The sequence below is a fragment of the Gigantopelta aegis genome, chromosome 14, assembly GCF_016097555.1.
Source record: "Gigantopelta aegis isolate Gae_Host chromosome 14, Gae_host_genome, whole genome shotgun sequence".
Taxonomy (NCBI): Eukaryota; Metazoa; Mollusca; class Gastropoda; order Neomphalida; family Peltospiridae; genus Gigantopelta; species Gigantopelta aegis.
Genome location: NC_054712.1, coordinates 2,488,016 through 2,514,463, shown reverse-complemented (window position 1 = coordinate 2,514,463; position 26,448 = coordinate 2,488,016). Strand labels below are relative to the sequence as shown.

General features: G+C 38.9%; 1 protein-coding gene across 1 annotated transcript in view; it reads left to right on the top strand.

The window, feature by feature from the left end:
- Window positions 1-19,054: 19,054 nt before the first annotated feature.
- Window positions 19,055-26,448, top strand: part of LOC121388388 (uncharacterized aarF domain-containing protein kinase 5-like) — a 12,011-nt gene continuing 4,617 nt past the window's right edge. The window contains exons 1-5 of the mRNA XM_041519694.1: window positions 19,055-19,133; window positions 21,652-21,728; window positions 21,917-22,726; window positions 23,279-23,543; window positions 25,362-25,502. Coding sequence (XP_041375628.1) covers window positions 22,353-22,726; window positions 23,279-23,543; window positions 25,362-25,502 — 780 coding nt within the window. The 5' untranslated portion in view covers window positions 19,055-19,133; window positions 21,652-21,728; window positions 21,917-22,352. The remainder of the gene's footprint in view (window positions 19,134-21,651; window positions 21,729-21,916; window positions 22,727-23,278; window positions 23,544-25,361; window positions 25,503-26,448) is intronic.

Below are 26,448 nucleotides of genomic sequence, written 5' to 3'. Positions count from 1 at the left end.
GTGCGCTGGCGTTTTATCGGTGGTTCTGGTGATGATGACGACGGTTGTGACGACGACGACGACGATGATGACAGTGGTGGCGATGGTCTCTTTCCACACTCCAGTTTATGCTTTCTCAGGTCAGGCATTCGTCTGAAGGTATCAGAACAAAACGGACATGGCAGGCCTTTTTTCTTTTTATCTGTTGCTATTTTGGAGGGTTCATCATCACTTGGGTGCCATTCTCCATCATCGATACATAGTTGGGCAAGTTCGTCGTATTCTGGATTCCAGTGTTGATCACATAATTTGACCAATTCTTCGTATTCTTCTTGTGTTATGGATTCAGGAGACCACAAGTTCTCAGAATCACTGATTTCGGGAACCGATGGGGATGTACTATCTTCCTGGGATTGTTGATTGATTTCCTTGCAAATTAATTCAATCAATTTCATATTAACGTGTTCATCGTTTTCTAGACCAAACTGTCTGGCCCAGCCTAGCAACTCTTCACTGTTAGTGAAAGACTCCACTATGGCAGCTGTGTTGACGATGAAGCGATCCATCTAAAAAAAATATAACCCACCTGAGTTTCTCACCTACCGTCCAAAAATAATAAAGCATCAAATGTACATAATTGTTTTTCCCCCACAAGACTACACACAATATTTGTTGGTATAATTTCAGCCTTTGTTTATTTATTTTATATAATCATAATGAAACTACTTATTTGAATGATACACATGCATAACTGTACAAAAAACATTGTTTGTACTCTTCACACAATAATGTCATTAAAGAAATACATGAAAAAATCTAGGCAATATAAAAAGAGTGTAATTCAAACTCTACGGAGTAACTGGTGTATTTGTAAGAAAAAATACAGTTTAAACAAATAAGATGAATATGTGATTCGTGTAAAATGCAAAAAAAAAAACCCCAAAAAAAACCAAAACACGTTTCTATACCGTTGACATACAATAGCGATACAACAGAGTGATACGAACCCAGTACATTCTAGCCATAAGACCGACAGTGTGACAGATATGAATGTCAAGGGGTGGTGGTGGGGGTGGTATTATGCTTATTGTATACCATATCATATTAAATCTATCAATTAAACAATTACCGAATGGTCTTTGTTAAAACTATTTATTAATTTTCATAAACACAATGAAACATAAATGTGTGCCTTGTAAGTAGCGAACTTCAGTTTGTATAATCACTCTAATTTTAATTCAAACGCCCTTAACGTATCAGTTACGGTGAGTGAACCCATCGGTATTTTCGCAAAGTGTTTCTTACACTCCAGCCAAATGTTTAGCGCCTGGAAAACATTACACAGTTGTGTACTTGTTGTCTAATGGTGTCGACGGACTAGGTCGAGTCATTGATAATGATCTGAGCGCCAGAGTTTTAGAACCAGTGAATGTCAAGAGTTCATATGATAAATATGGTATTTGTGCCGTGCACTGATGTGGCCTGTTTTAAAGCGGCAATATCGTGGCATTGAACTTACTTGTTACAAAAAAAAAAAATGAGGGAATTGGAATCGCACTAACATGACTAAAAATCCTTGACATTTTCTTAAATATGTGAAGGCCTCCGAGAAAATCAGAACGGCATATGTAAATTAGATATGTAAATTATATAGTATACTACAAGTAAAGGGTTTTTTCCCCTTGATTTTGGCGCGCTTCATGAAACTAAGATATAAAAGAACATGAGGCATGTCTCTCTACAGACACGCACCATGGAACACTGGTTCGACGACACTACGTATGTATATACTACTTAATATTAACTTTGTAATATTTTATTCTGAAATAATTATTTTCATCATTTTTGAATAACATTTTACTACTATAACGGATATTTAAAGAAATTTCTTTTGAAGTTTTAACACAAATGCAATGAACATTTGGAAAATTAGAGAGTTGTTGTTAAAAACACCAATACATTTTTGTTTGACATTATATTTTACTAATGTAATTTACAAGTACCAAGAAATTCAATGACTCTTACTGTTCATCTCTCTCTCTCTCTCTCTCTCTCTCTCTCTCTCTCTCTCTCTCTCTCTCTCTCTCTCTCTCTCTCTCTCTCTCTCTCTCTCTCTCTCTCTCTCTCTCTCTCTCTCTCTCTCTCTCTCTCTCTGTGTGTGTGCGTGCGTGCATTATTTAAATTATTTTTCTTTTATTTACAGTCTCGACGAGTTCTTCAAATTACTTGAAGATTATCCGTAAGTGGGCCTACTGTTTTATGTTGTACATTATAAACATGCTTGACAAATGTAAATGCTCAGTTTTATTATAGATCATATTGCAAAACATACACTATATTACTTAGTCAGATTAAATTGTATAGTTTACCTTTTCTAAAAATTATATTATGATATAGATATATTAAAAATATATATGATGACCGTTTGTAATATTTGTTTTCAGTGATGACGCACTAAAGGAAAAAGAAAAGAAGGAGAATCAAGAGAAAGAGAAAAAAGAAGAGAAAGAGAGAAAGATAAAAGAAGAGAAAGAAAGAAAAGAAAACGAAGAGAAAGAAAGAAAAGAAAACGAAGAGAAAGAGAGAAAAGAAAACGAAGAGAAAGAGAGAAAGAAGAAAGAGGAAATCAAACAAGAAAGACCACTTGAATTGACAAGAAAATGAAAAAGAGTAAGCATCTGTTGTGTAATTAAGGTATAACAGTGTGTGATAGCAGTCTTGTTATAATTGTTTGTTTGTATGTTTGTTGCCAAAAATGATTTTAAATATCAATTGAAATGTTTAGTGCGGGTTTTTTTTTTCATTCGGTATTTCTATCAACACCATCTTATTAGAATCATTAGAAAAGAATATAAGACTTTATTAGTAGAATGCTTCAAATATGAAGTAATTTCTTTTATATTTTACTTTAACAGGAAGAAGAAAATGAATGCCCGCTTCTACAAAATTTATTGATGGGGGATTATTTGTGAGTATTTTATTTAATATAACTATAATTCTTGCTCTTTCTTTCTTCAAATTAAAAAATTATATAAGATACACATCTTGTTCATTTTTATTTTTAATTTAATACAATGTACATATTTAATGGAAATTTCAACCGTTTTCTTTCTTGTTTTCAGAAACAGAAGGATGGTACAACCAATCAGAGTTCGATCAACAAAGGCAGAAATAATAAAAATAAAAAAAAACAATTATTGAAGGTAGAAAAAGATGTGCATGATATAATATTGCACATGCCCTTCTAAAAAAAAAAAAAAAAAAAAAAAAAAAAACCTATTATATTTGTATGATGGTCAGTATATTGATACACTGAACACATTCAGATGTGATAGTTTTTTCATACTTCGTCTAGATACTGCCATCAAAAGAACTCAAGGACAAAAACAAGGATATTAGGTAAATATAACTTATTCACTTTATATAGCATACTTTTACTGAACTGATATTTATTGTTCATCTGTATTTTTTTTTTGTACAGCGTCGACACGCGGTTCCTATTTTTAGCGGGTCATTTTTGAGGAGGCAGCTAAACGTGCTTGTTGGGACGTTATTCCACAAGTTGCGATAAAACTGTGTCACATGGAGACCCCCACAATTTTTGGCGGCTAGAGTTTCCCGTTTACATCGCAGTGTACTGATGAATCATATCTCTCCTTGTTGTAGTAATTTCTCCTGACATAAAACTACCACATGGTGAAATGTCACTCCACTTAAGTAAGCGAGCGAACATCTGCTATACATTTTTCAAATTCTTTTCCCCGTCCCTTCCTGTGTTTGATAACAACTTACTGTTTTCTTGACGAACACTTGGTTTCTAAGGGGTATGTTGACAAGTTGTTTCCTCCGCAGTAATTTCTTTCCCTGGGGAAGTCTTGGGTTGTTGAGTAACTTTTTTTCCCACAGCAAAACAGAATGTAGGTCTCGTTTGTATACTTATATTTGACGAGCAAATGAAGATACTAAGAAAATACTCTATTTATACTCTAAATTAGCAGTCCAAGGTCAGTCCAAGGACGTCAGAACCTGGCCAAGGCCAGCCCCCAAGGACGTCAGTAACGGCCCAAGTATGCCAAGGCTAAAATATGAGTCACGGCTGCTTACCTGTATCAGGTATGCCAGTCACTGCCCTCTAGATAGGTCAAGGCTAGGTGATGAGTCACACACCAAGTACGTCAAGGCTATGACTTACGCCAAGGTCGCACACCTGCCCAGGTATACCAGTCACTATCCTCTAAGTCGATCAATGCTAAACAAATCGGTCAGGGCCAGTCCAAGGACATCAGTACCAACCTAAATCGGTCAGGGCCAGTCCAAGGACATCAGTACCATCCTAAGTCGGTCAGGGACACGGGGCGAGCGTTCACCCTAGTAGACCACACCACTATGACTCACACCTGCCAAGTACACCAAGGGCAAGGTCACGGAAAAGTAGGTCATGACCCCAGGAAGGCCCTCATACTACTGCGATAGACAGAAAGAGGAGGAACGCGATAGACAGAAAGAGGAACGTGATAGAGATTATGAAAGAGAGAAAGATGAACGCGATAGACAGAAAGAGGAACGAGAAAGAGGAACGCGATAGACAGAAAGAGGAACGCGATAGAGAATATGAAAGAGAGAAAGATGAACGCGAATTAGCATTTCGTAGAGAGCAGATGAATTCAGAGCGCGGCAGAAATGATATTAGAAATAGATCGCATGACCGAGATTCACCTGACAGTTATTATAACCATCCCCCATTTGATGCTAGTCGTTACCTACGTATGGTCCCACCATTTAATGAAAGCTAGGTTGACGAATTTTTTTCATTGTTTGAAAATATAGCTATTAAAGCTGAGTGGCCGAGAGATAAGTGGATAGTCTTACTTTATTCCACGTTAAAGGGAAAAGCACAACGCATTTTTGCTTCTTTGACTGTAGAAGATAGTTCAGATTATGATATTTTGAAAGCTGCAGTGTTATCTGGTTACGCTTTGATTCCGGAGGCTTACCGACAAAAATTCCGTCGGCATTTTAAACGTGAAGCACAAACATACATTGAATTTTCGCGTGAACACGAAATGCTATTTGGAAAATGGATTAATTCTAACGAATGCAAGGATAATTTTGACAAGCTAAGAGAGTTAATTTTGCTTGAGAGTTTTAAGGAAGGGGTATCTCCCGCAGTGCGATTATATTTAGAAGATAGGCAGGTTTCTACTCTAAATGACGCTGCTAGACTGGCTGACGAATACTGTCTTGTGCATGGTCGCGAAAAACATCCAGGTCGTAACCAGCACCCTCCTAGTATTAGGACTACTACTGATAGCGATTGGGATAGACAAAACCGCAATACTCAAACAGGTAGTCGTAATACTCCGCCACCAGTATGGAACAGTCACGATAGGTATGGCCCTGGGAATAATGGTGTGACTAATGAAAACAGAGATAGGAGGCCTGTAACAAAATGTACGATTTCTGGTAAGCTTGGTCACACTGCTGCCCGTTGTTATCAACGTATAGGATACCCCCCAAGGTTTAATGAAACCAGGAGAGTGTCAGGCCAAAGTAATGGCAATGTTCCGACTGGCCTAGTAAACACCATCACTGCCGCACCAACGGACAACGAAGTGGAATGTGGACGACCATTTCCAGAAATTTCTCAGCGAAACTACGAACATTTTGGCCATTTTTTATTGAAAGGACATGTCAAGTGTCATGAACATGACCCATTGAGGGAGCCCATTATCGTGTTAAGAGACGCCGGGTCAGCTCAAACTTTGGTTGTGCGAAGCGCATTACCTGCAGCGGCGGAAGCCGAGAATGATCAAGGCCTGGTTGTGAAGGGCGTGACCGGGTCTGATTTAACAGTTCCACTGTATCGCGTATTTATTTCTACAGCTAAGGTAGAAAGGTATCTCACCGTGGGGATAGTGGAGGAATTACCCGTCCCAGGAGTAAGCGTTTTGCTAGGGAATGATGTCATGCGAATGACAGATGCGGGTACAGCTCTGCCACGTGTTACAGAATGTCCAACAGCAAACTCCCAGACGGAGAAGTTGAATCAAGAAAATCCGAGAATGTTTGAGTCCTGTGTGGTAACTCGGTCCCAATCCAATATATATTAACATGCTCCTATACCACTAGGGTTTCAAGCATGTACTCGGTCCCAAGCAAAACTGAAAACTCAGTATGCACAGAAAGAGATGTGTGAAATGCCTACCATCAACTTGGGTGAAACATTTATTGCTGACGGCGAAGTTGTTCGACCCAGGGAGGTTGTACGCAGGGCACCTGTCACGCAGGTAAATGGCGAGCGCATACCTGATGCATTGGCTCACCTGAATATCACCCGAGGAGAGCTGACTGAACTACAAACAGCAGACTGTACATTGATAGCTGAGAGAGGAAAGGCATTATCAGGAGATGAAATTAGTAAAGTGCCTGTTGGTTATTATTACGACAACGGTTTGCTGATGCACAAACACCGACCAAGCGATGTGCCTGCTGGCAATGATTGGCAAGAACGGACCTGTGTGGTCATCCCGCATACCTGCAGAATGGGTATTCTGAAACTAAGTCATGACGGACCTATGGCTGGACACTCGGGCGTCTCCAAAACTTGTGATAGGGTGACAAAACTATTTTATTGGCCGGGAATTCGGGCAGATGTGAAGGAATTCTGTCGCACCTGTAAGACCTGTCAGTTAGCAGGAAAGCCTAATCAAACTCCAATTAAAGTACCCTTGCTACCTATACCAGTGCTGAATGAAGCGTTCAGCCACGTAGTGATTGACTGTGTGGGGCCATTACCTCGTACCAAATCAGGCTATGAATATATACTTACCGTCATGTGTAGAGATACCAGATTTCCGCACGCGATTGCGTTACGCAATATAAACGCATCCTCAATAGTTAAAGTACTTTCTGAGTACTTCGCATTAACAGGACTGCCGCAGACATTGCAAAGCGATCAGGGATCAAATTTCACCTCCAATTTGTTTCGACAAGTGTTACGTGAATTAGGTGTAAAACAATATACCTCGACTGCATACCACGCGCAAAGCCAAGGCTGTATTGAACGTTTTCATCAAACGCTTAAGTCGATGCTGCGTACATATTGTTTAGGCCATCAAACTATTATCCTGTTCAATTATTTAGACCCAAAGTTTTTTGCAAATGTTACGTTTATTTCCTATTCGATATTTGTTTTCTTTGCATTTACATGAAAACAAACCCAAACCCCGACAGGTTTTATATACAAATCATCATATAAAATGCACGAAGTTGACTTAATTCCACTTTTTAAAAATCTCTGTGTGTTCGGAATGCACATTATTTCTCCTATAAATAACTAAGGTCATTTGCATATCAAAAGCATCATTCTATAGTGCGTTTCAAACTAATGTTCGGTGCTATCGTCCTATCCGCACAAATCGTAGTATGACCTATATTTAAGAAAATATCTGTAAACATGAAGCAGGCGCGGATTCAGGTGGGGAGTTCAAGTGACAAAACCTCAGTTTGAAAAAAAAAAATGTATCAAATATTATAATTATATTGTGGAATACACAAGCGCGCGCGCTGAAGGGAGAGACATACATACAGAGAGAGAGAGAGAGAGAGAGAGAGAGAGAGAGAGAGAGAGAGAGAGAGAGAGAGAGAGAGAGAGAGAGAGACGTCATTTATGTAACGACGCACTCAACATATTTTAATCTATGGTTATAGGGAGAGAGAGAGAGAAGAATATGGTATGCATGCGATTGGTGGAGGTGTGACCCTCTGCACAACCCCAACCCCACTTAAGGCTTCTTTTGTATATGGAGCGGGACGTAGCTCAGAGGTAAAGCGTTCGCTCATGGTAGGTCGACTGATCGATCCCACATGGTGGACCCATTGGGTTGTGTCTAGTTCCAGCCTGTGCACCACAACTGATGTATAAAGGCTGTGGTATGTGCTATCCTGTCTATGGGATGGTGCATATAAAACGTCCCTCATTGCTTATCAAAATTGCTTATCGGAAACAGTGGCCCATGTGGCGGTAGCGAGTTTCTTTCTCACTGTCATAATGCTCCTTAACCGTTTTGTCTGACGCCACATAAACGTATATCAAATGCGTTGAGTGTGTCGTTAAATAAACATTTCTCTCGTATGTATGTGTAGTCTATATGCATTTCTAGTCGATTAGTTTACATGTTGTTAGGTTGTTTGATAGTGAATGATATGGAAATAAATTGTTTTTGGTGTTAAAGAGTTCATGCATACATTAAAGTAATACTCCTGATGGGTATGGAGAAATAACTTAATCAGTCGACAAACTCATTTCTTCATCACTATCTTCGTTAAGGGGGACTATCACAGGGGGTATTTTATTTCTTATAAAACTATTTTGTTTTCTAAAATCTTCTTCGATCTTTATTACATGTTTAACTGCGTCAGAGAAGTGTGCAGGTGTGACAGAGTTCAATGCATGTGCAAGTTCTCTCCGCACCGTGGTAATTTTACCATCATTATGACGAGCTATGTGCCCTTTGACTTGACTCCAGATCAGTTCTATCGGATTGAGTTCAGAATGTCTTGGCGGCAGTCTTAGACACAAGTGCCCATGGCGTTCAGCAATATCATCAGTAACAAATTGCTGTGCACATTTGTTACTTTTCACAATTTCATAAAGAACTGGCTTTGTCATGTTACTCTCAAAAGGTATATTTTTGTTTCGTAGCGACGACTGAATTTCTTCCTTTTTAGCGTTTAGTGCAGGACATCGTGTAATCTCAGTTAATTTGTTGTGGTAGCTTGCGTTATCCATGACGATAACAGAAGGTTCTGGTAGAGAAGGCATAAGTTGTTCTTCAAACCATTTGATGAAATTGTCATGATTCATCTCACCATGATAGTCTCCGTCTGTGTTTTTTAGCCTCAAAGATCAATTCACAGCCATCTATCAATCCATATTTATCACAGCCAGCATGACAAATAATAAGTCTTTTTCCCTTCCCAGTCACCGAACAGAGTTTAGGAACTCTATCAGCAGCGTCTGATTTCGGCAGGTGATTGGCGGTACTTGTGCTCGGGTGGATATCTGTCCAGTGGTGGGATGTTGTGTGGTTGACATTCACCCAGGTCTCATCTTGATACACTATTAAATACCCCTGTTCTCGTAAACTGGATATTTCATGGAGATAAGACAGTCTCCTGTCTGATATATTGGCGTCCTCAAAAATCACTTTTCCGGTTGTAGACATATGTTGGTATTTAAAATCGAGGTCATGGAGTGTTCTTCGTAAAGTTGATATGGATATGTTGATTCCACATTCCTCCCTTAAATCCACGTTAATCTTATGTAATGTAGGTAATTCGCCCTCTCTATAAAATCTGTATACTCGTCGTCTAATAACATCTTTATCAAATAAATTGATGAGTTTTCGGTCGCATTTTTTAACAGTGATTTCCGTGCTCGGATTCGTAGAGCTTAGATTTTTCACAGTTCTTTTTACTGTTGAAACCGAAAACTTTAAGTGCAGCGGCAACTCGATCGACAATTCGATAAGAAGCATACCTAGGTCTACCGCGCTGATATTCATCTTCACAATAATCGAAAACGTTCTTAATACACGATTTTACATCAACTGAAGTGTTTTTCGATTTACCCATATTTTTCCTCAAATAACAATAACAAGAATGTCGACTAATACATTTTCAATGAATTTATATACCCTACCTAACTTGTATTTTACGTGGTTTACACATTGCTACAATAGCACGTGCAGTCATAGATCGAAATAATGATGTTATTGACCAAGCAATGCTATCGTATTTTGGACATTCAGGGCTGTGTCTGCGGGATGAAAAAGTGGTTGAACCCATACGAGTCCGAACAATAGCCCTTTGGTTTTTTGCATTACAAATGTAACACCCCACCCCCAAACCCCAGCCCCTAGCACCACCATAAATACTATATATATATATATATATATATATATATATATATATATATATATATATATATATATTTAGAGGCAAATTAAATAACATTTTTATTATTATTTGATGTTGGTGGCCTTTGACATTTTCTCCCCCCCCCCCCCCCCCCCCCCTGGTCTTTTGGGTCCGGCCCTGCATTAAATTTATTTATAAATTTGGAAAGCACATTCCTGCGGTGTGTGAGGTGATTTGTGTTTATTACTGTGCTACACCTCAGTTGTGTTAGGTTAGGTATGGTATGCTAATATATAATTGATATAATAAAATAAAAATACATAATACATTAGCTAAATTGATTAAATATAATGCACCTACAAGAAAGGATTACATGTTCTGTTTGTTTACATCTATGTTTAACGGAAAGATTAGACAATGCTGTTACACCCTGCAAAACAATAATAACCTTTATTTAGTGAAACAAGCTATAATGGCCTTCACGTACCCTCAGATCCCAATCTTTTGATATGCAAATGACCTTAGTTATTTATAGGAGAAATAACGTGCATTCCGAACACACAGAGATTTTTAAAAAGTGGAATTAAGTCAACTTCGTGCATTTTATATGATGATTTGTATATAAAACCTGTCGGGGTTTGGGTTTGTTTTCATGTAAATGCAAAGAAAACAAATATCGAATAGGAAATAAACGTAACATTTGCAAAAAAACTTTGGGTCTAAATAATTGAACAGGATAATAGTTGGGATATCGGACTGCACATGGTAATGTTTGCTGCTCGTGACACAGTGCAGGAGTCATTGGGATACACCCCATTTGAGTTAGTGTATGGCCACGCGGTGCGAGGGCCTCTAAAATTGGTTTATGAGGCATGGACCTCAGAATCCCAACCAAAAGATCTGCTAACATATGTCATGGATTTTAAAACGCGTTTGTATGAGGCTACTAATGCTGCCAGTGCCGCTATTACGACAGCTCAGGCCAAGATGAAAACTTGGTATGATAAATCCGCTTCGGCCAGACAGTTAGACGCGGGTGATGAAGTTTTGGTTCTGTTTCCGTTAGTAGGAAATTCTTTACAAGCAAAATACCAAGGTCCATATACAGTTGAAAAGAGATTAAATGATGTGAACTATTTGATCCGAACTCCCGACCGGAGAAAGACGCACCAGGTGTGTCACATAAATTTGTTAAAGAAGTACTATCCTCGGAAAAATGATGATATGGTCATAAACCCTGCGAGAGAGCCCGTATGCTCTGTAAATCCTGTCGACAGACCGATCAGTGAAAACGATTCACACCTACATGCAGCCGAACCGCGGTTACGTAACTCTCAGGTCATAAACAATCTTTCGACAAAGTACGCCACCTTACTGTGGAGCAACAGCGGGATATTCGCGGATTAATTCAAGAACACATCAGCGTGTTTGGGGACGTACCCACATGTACCAATACTGTTGAACATGATGTAGATATAGGTGACACTGTGCCGATAAAACAGAATCCTTATAGATTAAACCCTGCTAAACGTGCAGTCATGAAAGCCGAAATTCAAAGTATGCTGGATATGGGAATTGTTGTGCCTAGTGTCAGTGCGTGGAGTTCCCCATGCATTTTAGTTCCTAAACCGGACGGAGGTGTTCGTTTATGTACCGATTACCGTCGCGTAAATGCGGTAACAAAGAGTGATTGTTATTCATTACCACGAATTGAGGATTGTATTGATGAAATCGGAGAAGCAAAAGTTGTGAGCCGTTACGATTTACTGAAAGGGTATTATCAAATCCCTATAACAACTAGAGCTCGTGAGATCTCCGCGTTTGCCACACCCGATGGTCTGTACGAGTATACCGTAACTCCATTCGGCATGCGAAATGCACCCGCTACATTTCAACGTATGATAAACACTGTTATCCAAGGTTTAGACGGATGCAGGGCTTATATAGACGACGTAGTGATTTTCAGTAACACATGGAAGGAACACATGGAACGAAATCGCATATTTCTAAACCGGGTGGGAGAAGCGCATCTCACCATTAATCTGGTTAAAACAGAATTTGCTCGTGCCACAGTCACATTTTTAGGACATGTTGTCGGTCAGGGTAAAGTTCGTCCTGTTGATGCCAAAGTGCAAGCTATTGGTGAGTTCGCGAGACCAGATGGTAAACGCAGTCTTATGCGGTTCTTAGGTACCGTCGGGTACTATGCAAGTATTGTAGAAATTTCGCGGATGTTGTATCTCCTCTTACCAACCTACTTCGCAAAAACACAAAATATGTTTGGACTAATGATTGTGAACGGGCTTTCAAAAATGTAAAGGGTTTATTGACTAATTCCCCTGTGCTTATGGCTCCAAACTTCGAAAAGCCATTCAAACTAGCCGTTGACGCTAGTGACGTTGGTACGGGTGCTGTTTTGTTGCAAGAAGACACCCAGGGGATTGAACATCCTATCTGTTATTATTCCAAAAAATTTAATCCCCATCAGCGAAATTATTCTACCATTGAGAAAGAAGCTTTAGCATTAATTTTAGCTCTACAATACTTTGAAATCTATCTGAGTCAGGCTAATTATCAGATTGTGGTGCTGACAGATCATAACCCTGTTAAGGCCTCTCCCTACAATTTCAAAATGTAATTCAGGTTTACACAAGATGACAGACCAATGGTAAATTCCAATGTTCCAAATCTTAAAGGCATATTCCCACGGGCAAGTTTACAAATCTGTTCGCAACCCCAGGTTTACCAAGTCATATAAATAAAAGTAACCTTGATTAATATAGTGGCTGTCTGTGTACGTAAAATTTCAATGTCAGACTCACTGATATTTATTGCTTAATTGGTTGACGAGCCGATTGATATCAATGACTCTAAATTTGGAATGTTTTATAACCTTGGATACAAGAGTCGTATTTTTTTCCTTGTCAGTGGTAGCGTGAAGAATGTGGATCCTAACCAGATGACATAGAATGTGGATCAAAATTCAGGCTGAAAATACAAAGGTATAGGTTCCAGGTTCTTCGATCAATCACACGGACCAAGGGTCATAACTCTGTTTTTACAAGTCAAAGCCCAGGCCAAACTACTACATGATACGGACTATAATTTAGTAACTTGCATTGAAGTGAAGTAGGACAGTTATAATTTAAAATCTAAATTGAGTTATGTCACTTGGCCCATGTTTTCATCACTTTATAAGGTAATTCAATACCCTGGCTTCATATAATAGCAACAGCTGACTGTACTCTGTTGTGTGTTTATTCTTTTGTAATACACACTAAAACAGTTTACACACATGTAAAATGGTATTTGCATTTTACACACTTCCAAATATGTCAAAGAAAATGGTACAGATGGTGAGAAAACTTTTTCATCGTCATAAAATGATCAGTGAAATACCCCTTTTCACCAGTACTTTTGCTACACAAATGTATACGAGATACCTACCAAAGTTGTCTCGTCAATGCAGCAGTGAAATACCCCTTTTTTACCAGTACTTTTGCTACACAAATGTATATGAGATACCTACCAAAGTTGTCTCGTCAATGCAGCAGTGAAATACCCCTTTTTACCAGTACTTTTGCTACACAAATGTATATGAGATACCTACTAAAGTTGCCTCGTCAATGCAGCAGAATGTAGAAAATGGCATCTAGAATTCAAAATGTTCTGAGGGGTGGGGGGCATGCCCCCCCGGACACCCCCCCCCCCCAGCACTCCCTCGTTTCGCTCGGGTGTACACTCGCCTCCCTAATATTAATTAGCTTCTGACGCCTCTGAGCAATATATATAGGACCGGCCTCGGTGGCGTCGTGGTTAGGCCATCGGTCTACAGGCTGGAAGGTACTGGGTTCGGATCCCAGTCGAGGCATGGGATTTTGAATCCAGATATCGACTCCAAACCCCGAGTGAGTGCTCCGCAAGGCTCAATGGGTAGGTGCACTTGCACTTGCACCGACCAGTGATCCATAACTGGTTCAACAAAGGCCATGGTTTGTGCTATCCTGCCTGTGGGAAGCGCAAATAAAAGATCCCTTGCTGCCTGTCGTAAAAGAGTAGCCTATGTGGCGACAGCGGGTTTCCTCTAAAAAAACCAGTGTCAGAATGACCATATGTTTGACGTCCAATAGCCGATGATAAGATAAAAAATGTGGCATCGTTAAATAAAACAAACTTTGCTTTACTTTACTGTGAGCAATATATATCCACACCGTAGGAATGGTGTACAGCAGGAGTTAATTGCACACCAGGAAATGCTTGATTTTCTATCACTGAAGAAAGAATTAATTTCGTTATCACAGTCAGATTTTTGAAAATATCTTAATATATAATTAACTAATCTGTATGAAATTTTTGCCTGTAACAATATACAGTTTAATTGACTTCCATGCATGATTTCCTTTGCCATTCACGAACAGCATGAATGAATGGTACTGATTCGGTGTCCACCGTAGAACTTCATCTCTTTTTCACAACAAACACTACACAATGTCTTTCATAACATCTAAAACTGAATACATAACCTTTTTCGTAGATGATCATTGAATCTTCATGTAAAATATCTAAGCTTTGTGTTTAGTATTAACTGCACAATCCGCTTCTAAAGACGAGTCTTGTAAATACACCAGTGTACGACGCGCACCAGCCCGCGTGTACGACGCACACCAGCCTGCGTGTACGACGCGCACCCATTTGCCAAGTGTACGAATTGCACCCCGTAATATATATATATACTACTCAAAAGAATTTAAGGGTCAGACGATATTTTCGACATTATTTTCTAAATGTCAATTATATTAGCTAGACCATAATGTCACGCATGGTATTGTTCCATTTTGACAAAAGTGGGTCTAAGCAACCCATAAATGAATTAAAATCCACTGTCATTGACACTGTCGACTAGTTCTAATGGCGAAAACATGCTTACATTTGCACGTAAATTAGGGCGAAAGCGAAAGTTCTGCTAAGTGCCCATAACTTGCTTTTTCACAAAGCGCTTCATTTGCACGCTTTGCACGTGTATTCCATGTTCCCAATGCTGAATTTCCGTATAATTGGAGCTTGCGTTCGTGTACGGTGCACACTCCAAATTCGACAATGGTACGACTTCAACTGACTATCGAAGATCGAGGAAGGGCTATTGCTTGGCTTCAGGATGGCAATACACAAAGAAATGTTGCTCTGAGACTTGGTGTCAGTCAGAGTGTCGTTGGCCGACTGTGGCAACGGTACCAAGCAACGAATTCTGTTCGAAATCGTCCACGTTCGGGAAGACCCCGAAGCACTACAAATAGAGAGGACCGCTACATCACCAATATGGCTCTACGTCAACGCACAACCACTGCACGCCGATTACGTGACAATCTGCGGACTGCGACTGGAACTCGAGTGTCTGATCAAACCGTACGCAATCGTCTGAGAGCCAATAATCTACGCTGCCGTCGCCAGGCTGTTCGACCACCATTCCTACCACGTCACAGAACGGCCAGACGTCACTGGTGCACGCTTCATCTGCGGTGGCAACGTGTTCAGTGGGGTCGAGTGATGTTCACTGATGAGTCCAGTTTTAGTCCCGACGGTCGGGTTCGTGTCTACAGACGTCCTGGGGAGCGCTTCGCTGACGTTAACGTTAGACAACGTCACCGGTTCGGTGGTGGCAGCGTCATGGTGTGGGGCGGCATCTCTATCCATCACAGGACTCCCCTCTATGTGGTGGATGGCAATCTGAATGGAATCCGCTATCTGAATGAGATTATTCGGCCGTTGGTTCTCCCATGCCTTCAGCAGATTGGCGGCGGGGCAGTTCTGCAGGATTACAATGCCAGACCCCACCGCGCCAGGGTGGTAACAGACTTTCTCAGACAACAAGGTATCGCCAGGATGGATTGGCCAGCATATTCGCCTGACTTGGCCCCAACAGAGACCGCCTGGGACGAATTAGGCAGGAAAGTTCGGGATAACCATGCCCCTCCGGCCAACCTTCATGATATGGGTCAACTTCTTATGGCAGAGTGGCAGGCCATTCCCCAAGAGTTCTTCAGACGTCTGATCAACAGCATGAGGCAACGATGTGTCGAGTGTATTCGCGCCAAAGGTGGATTCACACACTATTAAACGAATGTTCTAATGTGTAAAATCCATGTTTGACAACCTTCAACTTTGACAGCATGTCATGTGACTTTCTTGTATACAGTGACATTTATTTGTGGTTTTTTTGTAAATATGGAACAATAAAAAAAAAAATTGGTGTAGTTTACATCATCAATCTAATACACTGAAACTTATTTGGTTATAAATTTTTGACCCTTAAATTCTTTTGAGTAGTATATATATTTTGGTTTCTCTGTAGATCGTGTTCTTTTTATGAATTATTTTTCTTTTATAACTACATTTCTATCCAAATTAACATACAGGTATCACATGTATATGCATGTGACTGTTGAACTGTGGTGCGTGCGTGCGTGTGTGTGTGTGTGTTTTGACAAACCCGGACATTTTCATATTTATTTATTATCAATAGCATAAACGTCATGAAATGTTCACAATTATTATTTGTGTGAAATTATGGAAAATGTAGCACCCTGGTTTGTGACCATGGCTTAAGGCATTAATGTTGGCTAACTACAATTATTTCCAACTTATTTTCGTGCTTATATCCAATTAAAGTTCAAGCACGCTGTCCTGGACACACACCTAAGCTATCTGGTCAGGCTGTCCAGGACAGAGGGTTTAGCAGTTAGTGGTTAGGGGAGGGGGGGGGGGGGGATTCGGTGTAGTGGCCTTAACCTACTCAGTGGGAGCCGGTACCGTGATGCGAACCCAGTACCTACCAGCCGTATGCCCGATAACTTAACTTCTACGTCACTGAGGCCGGTAAATATTATCTTTCTGAATGGACCACTGGACCTCAGGGGAATAAATTTAAACAACAACAAATCAAGGTGTACCAGTCACATCTACATCAATCAAAAACCGGATCGTTGTGTGTAACTCATGCGGGCAGACGTTTTCATTTAGGCATAATCATCGAAGTCATCAGCGTGTAAAGCATGACGACAATGCTACCTACAGCTGCACACTGCGTCCGAAAGGTTTATGAGCAAAGAACATGGACATGTCAATAATCATACAGACGTGAAACTGTCTAGCAGCTGCCTCAGCTGTACGAAAACGTTTGCTTTTAAATCAGCTCTTAGGAATGAAATACCAAAGGTTGCACTATGCCCAGTAGTATTCCAAAATTCCATTGTGGTCAACGTACTAAGTCGTTTTCCTACAAAAGATATCAAAAGGATCATGTGAAAAGTATGCACTCACTCTAGTTTCATTATGTGAATATGGAGCATGGTACAAATACCGTTCTTTCTTGGGGAAAATACGGAGATAGGAGATGTTTGGCGCAATGACTTAAGTTGCTGTATATTTGGTTTTGCTGTATGTCACAGTGGATCTGTGTTATGGTATGTCATTGTTGTGGTATCTGTTTCAAGCCATCATGTCCACATGTTTTTTATATTTCATAGAAAACGTAGGTATTTGTGTTTAAGTGCACGGACTGATGCCATACTGTTTTCCAGGTATTTTGTTGTTATACAAATGTCAACAATCAGTACATCTTTGTTAACTCGGACGATAACCACAGTTTATAGAAGAAAGTATTGTCAGGCATATTTTGGTTTTGATTTTACTTATGTTTGCAATACACGAGATGTCATGTCATGTCATAGGGTTTTACGTGCACATTCAGAACAAGCTGTTGTAGCGCACGCCTGTCGTGGGCACAAGAGCCGGCCTTAGCCGGCTCCTCCGTCCATGACAGAAAAGGTTGGGGGGGGGGGGAGAGAGAGGAGGGACCGTCTGCACTGGCAGGAGCAAGGGGCACCAGCAGCCCGATCAAATCGGTAGCAGGCGGGTGAATACACGACATTAAATTGTTTTATTTATACGTTTTACTCTAGAAGCGACGGGGTATGACGTAGCTCAGCGGTAAGGCGTTCGCTCGATGCGCGGTCGGTCTGGGATCGATCCCCGTCGGTGGGCCCATTGGGCTATTTCTTGTTCCAGCCAGTGAATCACAACTGGTATATCAAAGACCGTGGTATGTACTACCCTGTCTGTGGGATGGTGCATATAAAAAAAATCCCTTGCTGCGAATCAAAAGAGTAGCCCATGAAGTGGCGACAGCGGGTTTCCTTTCTCAATATCTATGTAGTCCTTAACCATATGCCTGACGCCACATATCCGTAAATAAAATGTGTTGAGTGCGTCGTTAAATAAAACATTTCTTTCTTACTAGAGGCGACGCCACACAATACGAGTGTCTCCTACAAGGATACTCACGAGAATAGCCGAGTGACAAGACAAACAGAATCAGAGAGAATCAGTTCGCAGAGAAATGCTGAATGTTTTTGGCAGTCATGACAGTAGCAACTAAAATACATTTGCACTCTGCTTCGAACCTTGATATTAATAATTTTGAAGGTGGATTATTACCAAAACAGTATTTTATTACGTCAATGAAGCTTGTATTTGCCTAATTATAATGTTTACAACCATGTGGTTCTATGATAATGGTGGTCTAAAAAAAATATATTAAGAATAGTACATTATTATAGTACTATGCATTAGACGACATTTTTCTAAAAAAAATAAAAAAATTGATGTCAAATGGCATTCTAATTAATTTAATTAGCAAATTATCTAGCTAATAAACGCATAATATTGTTGACCATCAAAGAAAACGACAAATAACTCACTTTTAATGCAGGGCTAGCTCTGGTTGATCGGAAAACTTCGCCAAATTAACAATTATTACGGTACATGAAATTTATTCGCCAAATTAAAAAACAAATTTGTAATTGTATAAATTAAAATTGGCTAACTTGGTGAGTGCCAGAGCTAGCCCTGCTCGGTGCGTTAGTTCTTTATTTTTCTCTCGCTTCGGAGGTCGCAATATCCTGTGTCGAATAATACCCGGCGTCAATCATGTCGTACAAAAAGGTTAATTTCAACGTGATCTATCTAGGTCAACGGCCTTGACTCGACCCGACCTAGTTTGTCAACCAAGCAATCTTTAGTAATTTCCTACTTGGTTTTCGATGTACCACAGCTTTAGTCTTTATAACTTAATACTTTTTCGATGTTATTCTTTTGATGAACACGCAACTATAATAATGGAGGCAGGACATTGCATCAAGATTTGTTTATTTTGCGTTTCAAACGTTTAAAGATTAGTAAGTGCTCTAGAGTAAAGGCTGTGCTATTGTTATTTAGGCCTAGAATGTTTACTGCAAACAAATATATTTATGTTAATTCAAATTACAGGTTTAACTTTAAGGTTAACTTGTGTTGGCTGATGAAATATTAAAGGTGCATTTTCAAAGTCGCAAATGACATGTAATTCCTAGCGTAAGGAGACCAGTTTCGGTGAGCATACCAATGTTTATAAATAGATAGTTGTTATTCAGTATTATAACTAGACAGCAGTACAGCTGATAACAAACCAAAATAAGTTTTTAAATATTTTTTCTTTCAAATTATAATCTGAAAATGAGTGGGGGGAAAAAGGTATTAAATAATTAAGAAATATGCGAAGTTTTAGTTCATCAACTTGATCAAGATTAACTTGCACTTGTAGCCAAAGCTAATCTTGATGAACTAGCGAAGTTTATGATTTTAGAAGTGGGGTAAGTTCAATCTTGCCTTTTTTGATCATTTTAACCTAATTTTTACGAACATTTCTACAGAATGTGACAGACTTTTGTTTACTCTTCCCACAGAAAAGTCAACAGTGCTAGAAACCTTCAAATGCACTACTGTTGTAAATATAAACACGCAATCGACACATTCACAGAACCAGGGCAACACATGACAATTAGGCTTAACTTAAGAATATAAAAATTGTAATTTGTGGATAATGTCCACGGTTAGAACGTTAAAACGTATTACCTATGGCAAGTTTGAAATGCTCCTCCGTATCTACATAATGGTAATTTTGAGCTTGCCTTTGTAAAGTAATTTAAATAAACCAGTAACTTTTGCTGCAAATTTAATCATAAAATTAAAAACCAATTATGATCCCTCGGGGGACAGAAATCATGTTTATCCAATGGCAAAAAAGTGCCATCTACATGCATGTCATTTGATATCACATCTACAGCAGTTGTTGTTGGTGCTATTGTTAAGTTCAGTCTCTGTTTTCACCTTGCATAAACAGTTCTTTCTTGAGAATCCATGGTGAAAAATATTAAATAGGCACTATTTTTTTAAATATTACCATCGATCGACATCCCAAACGACAAAAACACAAATACAATAGTTACTGAAATACTGTTCTACATTTTTCAGCTTCAATACATGAAGCAAAATAGATTGCAAAAAACAAATCCATTCTAGTATAAACATGCATTTGCAAAAAAGTGTCGTAACGCGCATGTGCGATTCACCATTTTTCATTTCTAAGGCCACTACATGAACAAATATATGTTTCCTAACACTGCACACTTGACGAACAATTTGTTTAATATTTTTTTAAACAGTTCGTTTAATATTTTTTGAAACGGAAATATTCAGTTTGTCAAGCATTCTGGTCCGGCCCGTGTTTTACCAACACCAATCGCTAACACTTAATGTCAATATGGATAGGCATTACTTTCATACCAATATCACTTTTTTAATGAATTGATTCTTAATTAACACAATTTATACACTCAAAATCATTTACAATTGTTATGAATGGATTATGAATATTATTCACTACAGTGGAGGCACAATAATGTAGCATACCTTTTGCAGATTGAATACAAATTCTAACAACAGGGGACTTAAAAAATCATAAAAATTAAATGATTTAGCCTTGTTGATCTGGCACGTGTGAGGTCATGTGACACGCACCGAATGTTAATTCATCTTCCTCCATTTTAAGTTAATTTCTACGAGCCATGTGGTACTCGATATCAGTAATTTTAAGGAATAAACAAAAACGACTTAGTAAACTTAATGGTTTTAGGGGTTTGTAAAGTTTTGTAATTAGATACTTACTTGTCTGAACTTTATTGTTAATGAAATGTTCTAGAACTGTGTAGAATAACCTCACAAATGAACGACAAGCAGACGACAACAAATTGGATGTTGATTGCACGAACTGTGTATGAGAAAACTAACTGAACGGAGTTGGAAACATAATGTAGTTAGGGACATTGACAATACATAAAATGCCAGTCGGTATGGTATAAAGATGCAGTTGAAATTCAAATTGTGACGTCACATGTTACCACGCTGGTCATCTTTATCAGAGGTTCCAGTAATATATAGAGAATACTAAACAAGTGGCCGTTAGATATTGTTTATCTTACAACAGTTGTTGTAAAACATATCTATATATATAACGAGCAAAAGCGAGTTGGATACATGTTTAAACAACAGGTTGTTTGAAAAATGTTATCTAAGAGACACAAGGGTAGTATTCAAATTTGTTTTACATATAGCGTAAAACAGATTTTAAAATAATTTAAATGTCTTTTCCAACTTCAGGTTCACTTGCACATCAGTTATTCTTTTTTCTCTCGTTGGATAGTATGGCAGTGGTGACCTGGTCATCACCTACCTGTAGCAACAGCCAGTCGTATGTCTTTAAATTGTTATCACACATATGTGTGTTAACACTAACAGAAGGTGTTTTGAAAAATATCAAATCATGTTCTTATCAATGGATGTGTAAACAAAATTAATAAATAGATTTTTTGGTTTCAGCTTTTTAAGTGACAACAGTTCAGAGACCCTGCCTATTTATCTGTGGACTTGGTTTATATTTTAAGAAAGGAAGCACTGTAAGTGTTCATTATCATTAAAATAAATGGGAGAATAATGTTTTATAAATATATATATCTAGTTTGTAAATAAAGTTTCTGTTTGAAATGATAGCACTGTCTATATAATTATGACTATATATACTTTTGTTATCTCTTATTTTAATTACCATATTGAATTAAATGAATTTATTCTTGCATTGTTTCAGATTCTAACCTCTTCTACAAGTGGCAACATGTAAGACGTCGTACCCTGTACACCAGTATTCAACGGATCGAGGAACTGTGTGCACATCACAATTTGTGTCCAGCTCAGTCACATATTACACTACACATACATGTACATACATGATATATATACGTCTGTCATCTACTTAGTTTAGAAACCATTTTACATGTATTTGCAGTGTACATTTATTACTTCATTTGATCTGGACAGAATCGAGCTACAGTTGCATTTACTGATGAAAAACTACTGATCAAATTAAAAAAGCTGTATAATTTATTTTTACTAACACTGCCGTTTACTTTTACTCCAGACATACAGTATATATGTACCTTGTGTGTGTATCTTGATGGTTATTGTATCCATCTCTATAACTGAAATCTTCCGAATATAGCCGAGTTTGTATTCAAAACGAAACCATGACACAGTGTTGTGCTAAACATGTAATGTCCTGTTTGAGAGTTCCCTTGGCGATACCTTCAGTATTAGCTTCACGATCACCACACAAGTTACCTTGTCGTTATTATCGTTCCACGAGACTTAGTTTGACAGCAGCACACAACTTGGCACGGACTGGAAAGTGTGGATTGCAGACTAATGAGGACTTGCAGCGGAGAGTGTTGGTGCGATGTGTGCACGGAAACAGTTCTGTCTCACCACGCCCATCGCGCCGACTCTTACTGCCGTTCATCGCCGGACTTACGTTAGCCGCGTCGGGATATTATTATTATCTAGAAGAACGGCAGAAGAGACACGTGAGGGTGGTGTTTGGTGGATTTGTTCGGTTTTTAAGGTACGTGCCGAATTTTGGGTTTTAGAGGAGCATGACGGCACCTATGCACCAACCCTTTCAGATTTGATTTTTTTTTTTTATTCAATGAAAATAAATTTATGCAGAGGAAGACAGTTTGCGTCAGCTAAAATACATATATTATGTGTTTTCAAAAAAATGTATTGATCTGCTAAAATTTATTTACTATTTTTCAGCATTTAAATTGCATTTTAAATTTTTATTAATATCTTCTTATAGGCATCAGAATATTTGTCTGTGGGATGGTGCATATAAAAGATCCCTTGCTTCTAATGGAAAAATGTAGCGGCTTTCCTCTAAGACTATTGTAAACCTCAAATACTAATAGCTGATGATTACTAAATCAATGTTTTCTAGTGGTGTCAGTATTAAACAAAACAAAACTTAAACTTTCTTCTGAAAATTACGTGTCGCAATTAATTTACAAATGTTTGACATCCAGTAGTAGATGATGAGTTAATCAGCGTTAACCAGTGGTGTCATTAAATAAAGCAGACATTGAAAACTCGTTCTTTTTGTTTATTGTCCCCACAGATCTTTAAAAGTAGGCCTTACTATCTCGATGGATTACAAATGGAGTCTGTGGGGTTTGGAGGAGGATTCCGAAGAGTACCTGGAGGTGATTGGGCCGTGTCACCAGCGTGCCGCGGAGAGGATCTTGGTCGGCTGTCTGAAGAATGGCGGCCTGTACGTGAAGCTAGGCCAGGGCCTGGTATCAATGAATCACATTCTACCGCGGGAATACATTGATGTCCTCGTCGTTCTACAAGATAAAGCCTTGGCCAAGAAACCACATGAGGTATACACATGTGTATTTATATTCATGAACTGACAGAACATAACCCAGTGGTAAGGCGCTTGCTCGATGCACGGTCAGTCTGGGATCGATCCCCGTCGGTGGGCCCATTGGGCTATTTCTCATTCCAGCCAGTACACCACAACTGGCATATCAAAGGCTGTGGTATGTACTACCCTGTCTGTGGGATGGTGCATGTAAAAGATCCCTTGCTGCAAATTGGAAAGAGTAGTCTTTGAAGTGGCAACAGCGGGTTTCCTCTCTCAGTATCTGTGTGGTCCTTAACCATATGTAAGGGGCGGGACATAGCCCAGTGGTAAAGTGCTCGCTTGATGCGCAGTCAGTCTGGGATCGATCCCCGTAGGTGGGCCCATTGGGCTATTTCTCATTCCAGCCAGTGCACCACAACTGGCATATCAAAGGCTGTGGTAAGTACTACCTGTCTGTGGGATGGTGCATATAAAAGATCCGTTGCTGCTAATCGAAAAGAGTAGACTTTGAAGTGGCGACAGTGGGTTTCCTCTTTCAATATCTGTGTGGTCCTTAACCATATGTCTGATGCCATATAACCATGAAGAAAATATGTGGAGTGCATCGTTAAATAAAACATTTCTTTCTTTCTTTTTGACCATATGTCTGACATCATATAACCATAAATAAAATGTGTTGAGTGCGTCGTTAAATAAAACATTTCCTTCCTTCAGGGATCAAAGTTAACAGTTAGTTTTTTTCCCCCATATGCAACAACACTCACCTACAACAATTTCAAGCGAGTGACTGTTGTGCCCAACCTACATGTACATGTTCAGCATTTCTTATCCCAGCTACGGAAATTGCCGTTGATGTTGCCACTATGTTCAAACCTGCTGCATGTTTCTATTGGCTAGTACACAATTTTGGATTGAAAAATTAAGTGGGTTTTTTTTTTTTTTCCGTCTGCATATATAGCCCAACACTATAATCCGTTTACTGTGTGTGTACAATGTACTGAATGATCATTCATTCATTTCAACCTTTTTCTCGTGCTTATATCCAATTAAGGTTCAATCATGCTGTCCTGGGCACACACCTCAGCTATCTGGGCTGTCTGTCCAGCATAGTAGGTTAGTGGTTAGTTGTTATTGGTTAGTGAGAGATAAGTCGGTGTAGTGGCCTTACACTTACACCTACCCATTGAGTCGTTAACTTATACTCTGGGTGGGAGCCGGTACCGGGCTGTGAACCCAGTACCTATCAGCCTTATGTCCAGTGGCTTAACCACTACACCTTCAAGGCTGGTCAATGATAATTCCTAAAAATATGTCTTATATTTAGTTTTTCAGTTAAACAAAACAAAAAAATGGTTATGTAAACCAGAATTTACACAATTTATACTTTTTACCCTTGACACTAGTAACAGGTAAAATTACAAGAAATTTGATTTTGTGAAGGCCTATATGGTAGTTCAGGGTTCGAACTTAACGTTAAGACGGTACCAATGGCAATTACTGTCGTTGAGATATAAATTGCCGTAGGTAGAGAGCAATGGAAAAATATATACACCAGGTGTACATAATCTGCCAATATTTAACATTTTACCATTTGAAATATGTTTACATACAGCAAAATAACCTTTCAGTCATATTTATTTTCTGCAAATGTCACTTTAAAAAGATAATTGCCATAGGCAGGCTCAAAATTGCCATCGGTTGGCTGTTTCTTTAAAAAATTGCCATGGGAGACAAATTCCTAAGTTTGAGCCCTGTAGCTTAGCACAATATTATTTTGACTATAAGTTCAAAAGTTATGAAAAGTATGTTATATTAATTTTATTTGTTCAAGGTTGAGCAATTGTTCATGGAAGATTTTGGTAAAAGACCTAATGAAGTGTTCCGAGAATTTGAGGAAAAGGAAATCGCCGCTGCAAGTCTGGCACAGGTTCACAGAGCAGTTACACATGAAGGACAAAGTGTCGCTGTTAAGGTACGATAATAACGATCGAACTTGCAAGTGTGTGTATTCAGTACGTAGATCTTACTTTCAAGTGTGTGTATTCAGTACGTAGATCTGACTTTCAAGTGTGTGTATACAGTACATAGATCTTACTTTCAAGTGTGTGTATTCAGTACGTAGATCTGACTTTCAAGTGTGTATATGGTACGTAGATCTTACTTTCAAGTGTGTGTATTCAGTACGTAGATCTGACTTTCAAGTGTGTGTATACAGTACGTAGATCTTACTTTCAAGTGTGTGTATACAGTACATAGATCTGACTTTCAAGTGTGTGTATTCAGTACGTAGATCTTACTTGCAAGTGTGTGTATTCAGTACGTAGATCTTACTTTCAAGTGTGTGTATTCAGTACGTAGACTTTCAAGTGTGTGTATTCAGTAGTACAAGTGTGTGTATACAGTACGTAGATCTTACTTTCAAGTGTGTGTATTCCGTACGTAGATCTTACTTTCAAGTGTGTGTATTCAGTACGTAGATCTTACTTTCAAGTGTGTGTATACAGTACGTAGATCTTACTTTCAAGTGTGTGTATACAGTACGTAGATCTTACTTTCAAGTGTGTGTATACAGTACGTAGATCTTACTTTCAAGTGTGTGTATTCAGTACGTAGATCTTACTTTCAAGTGTGTGTATACAGTACGTAGATCTTACTTTCAAGTGTGTGTATTCAGTACGTAGATCTTACTTTCAAGTGTGTGTATTCAGTACGTAGATACTTACTTATACAGTACGTAGAGTGTGTGTGTATACAGTACGTAGATCTTACTTTCAAGTGTGTGTATTCAGTACGTAGATCTTACTTTCAAGTGTGTGTATACAGTACGTAGATCTTACTTTCAAGTGTGTGTATACAGTACGTAGATCTTACTTTCAAGTGTGTGTATACAGTACGTAGATCTTACTTTCAAGTGTGTG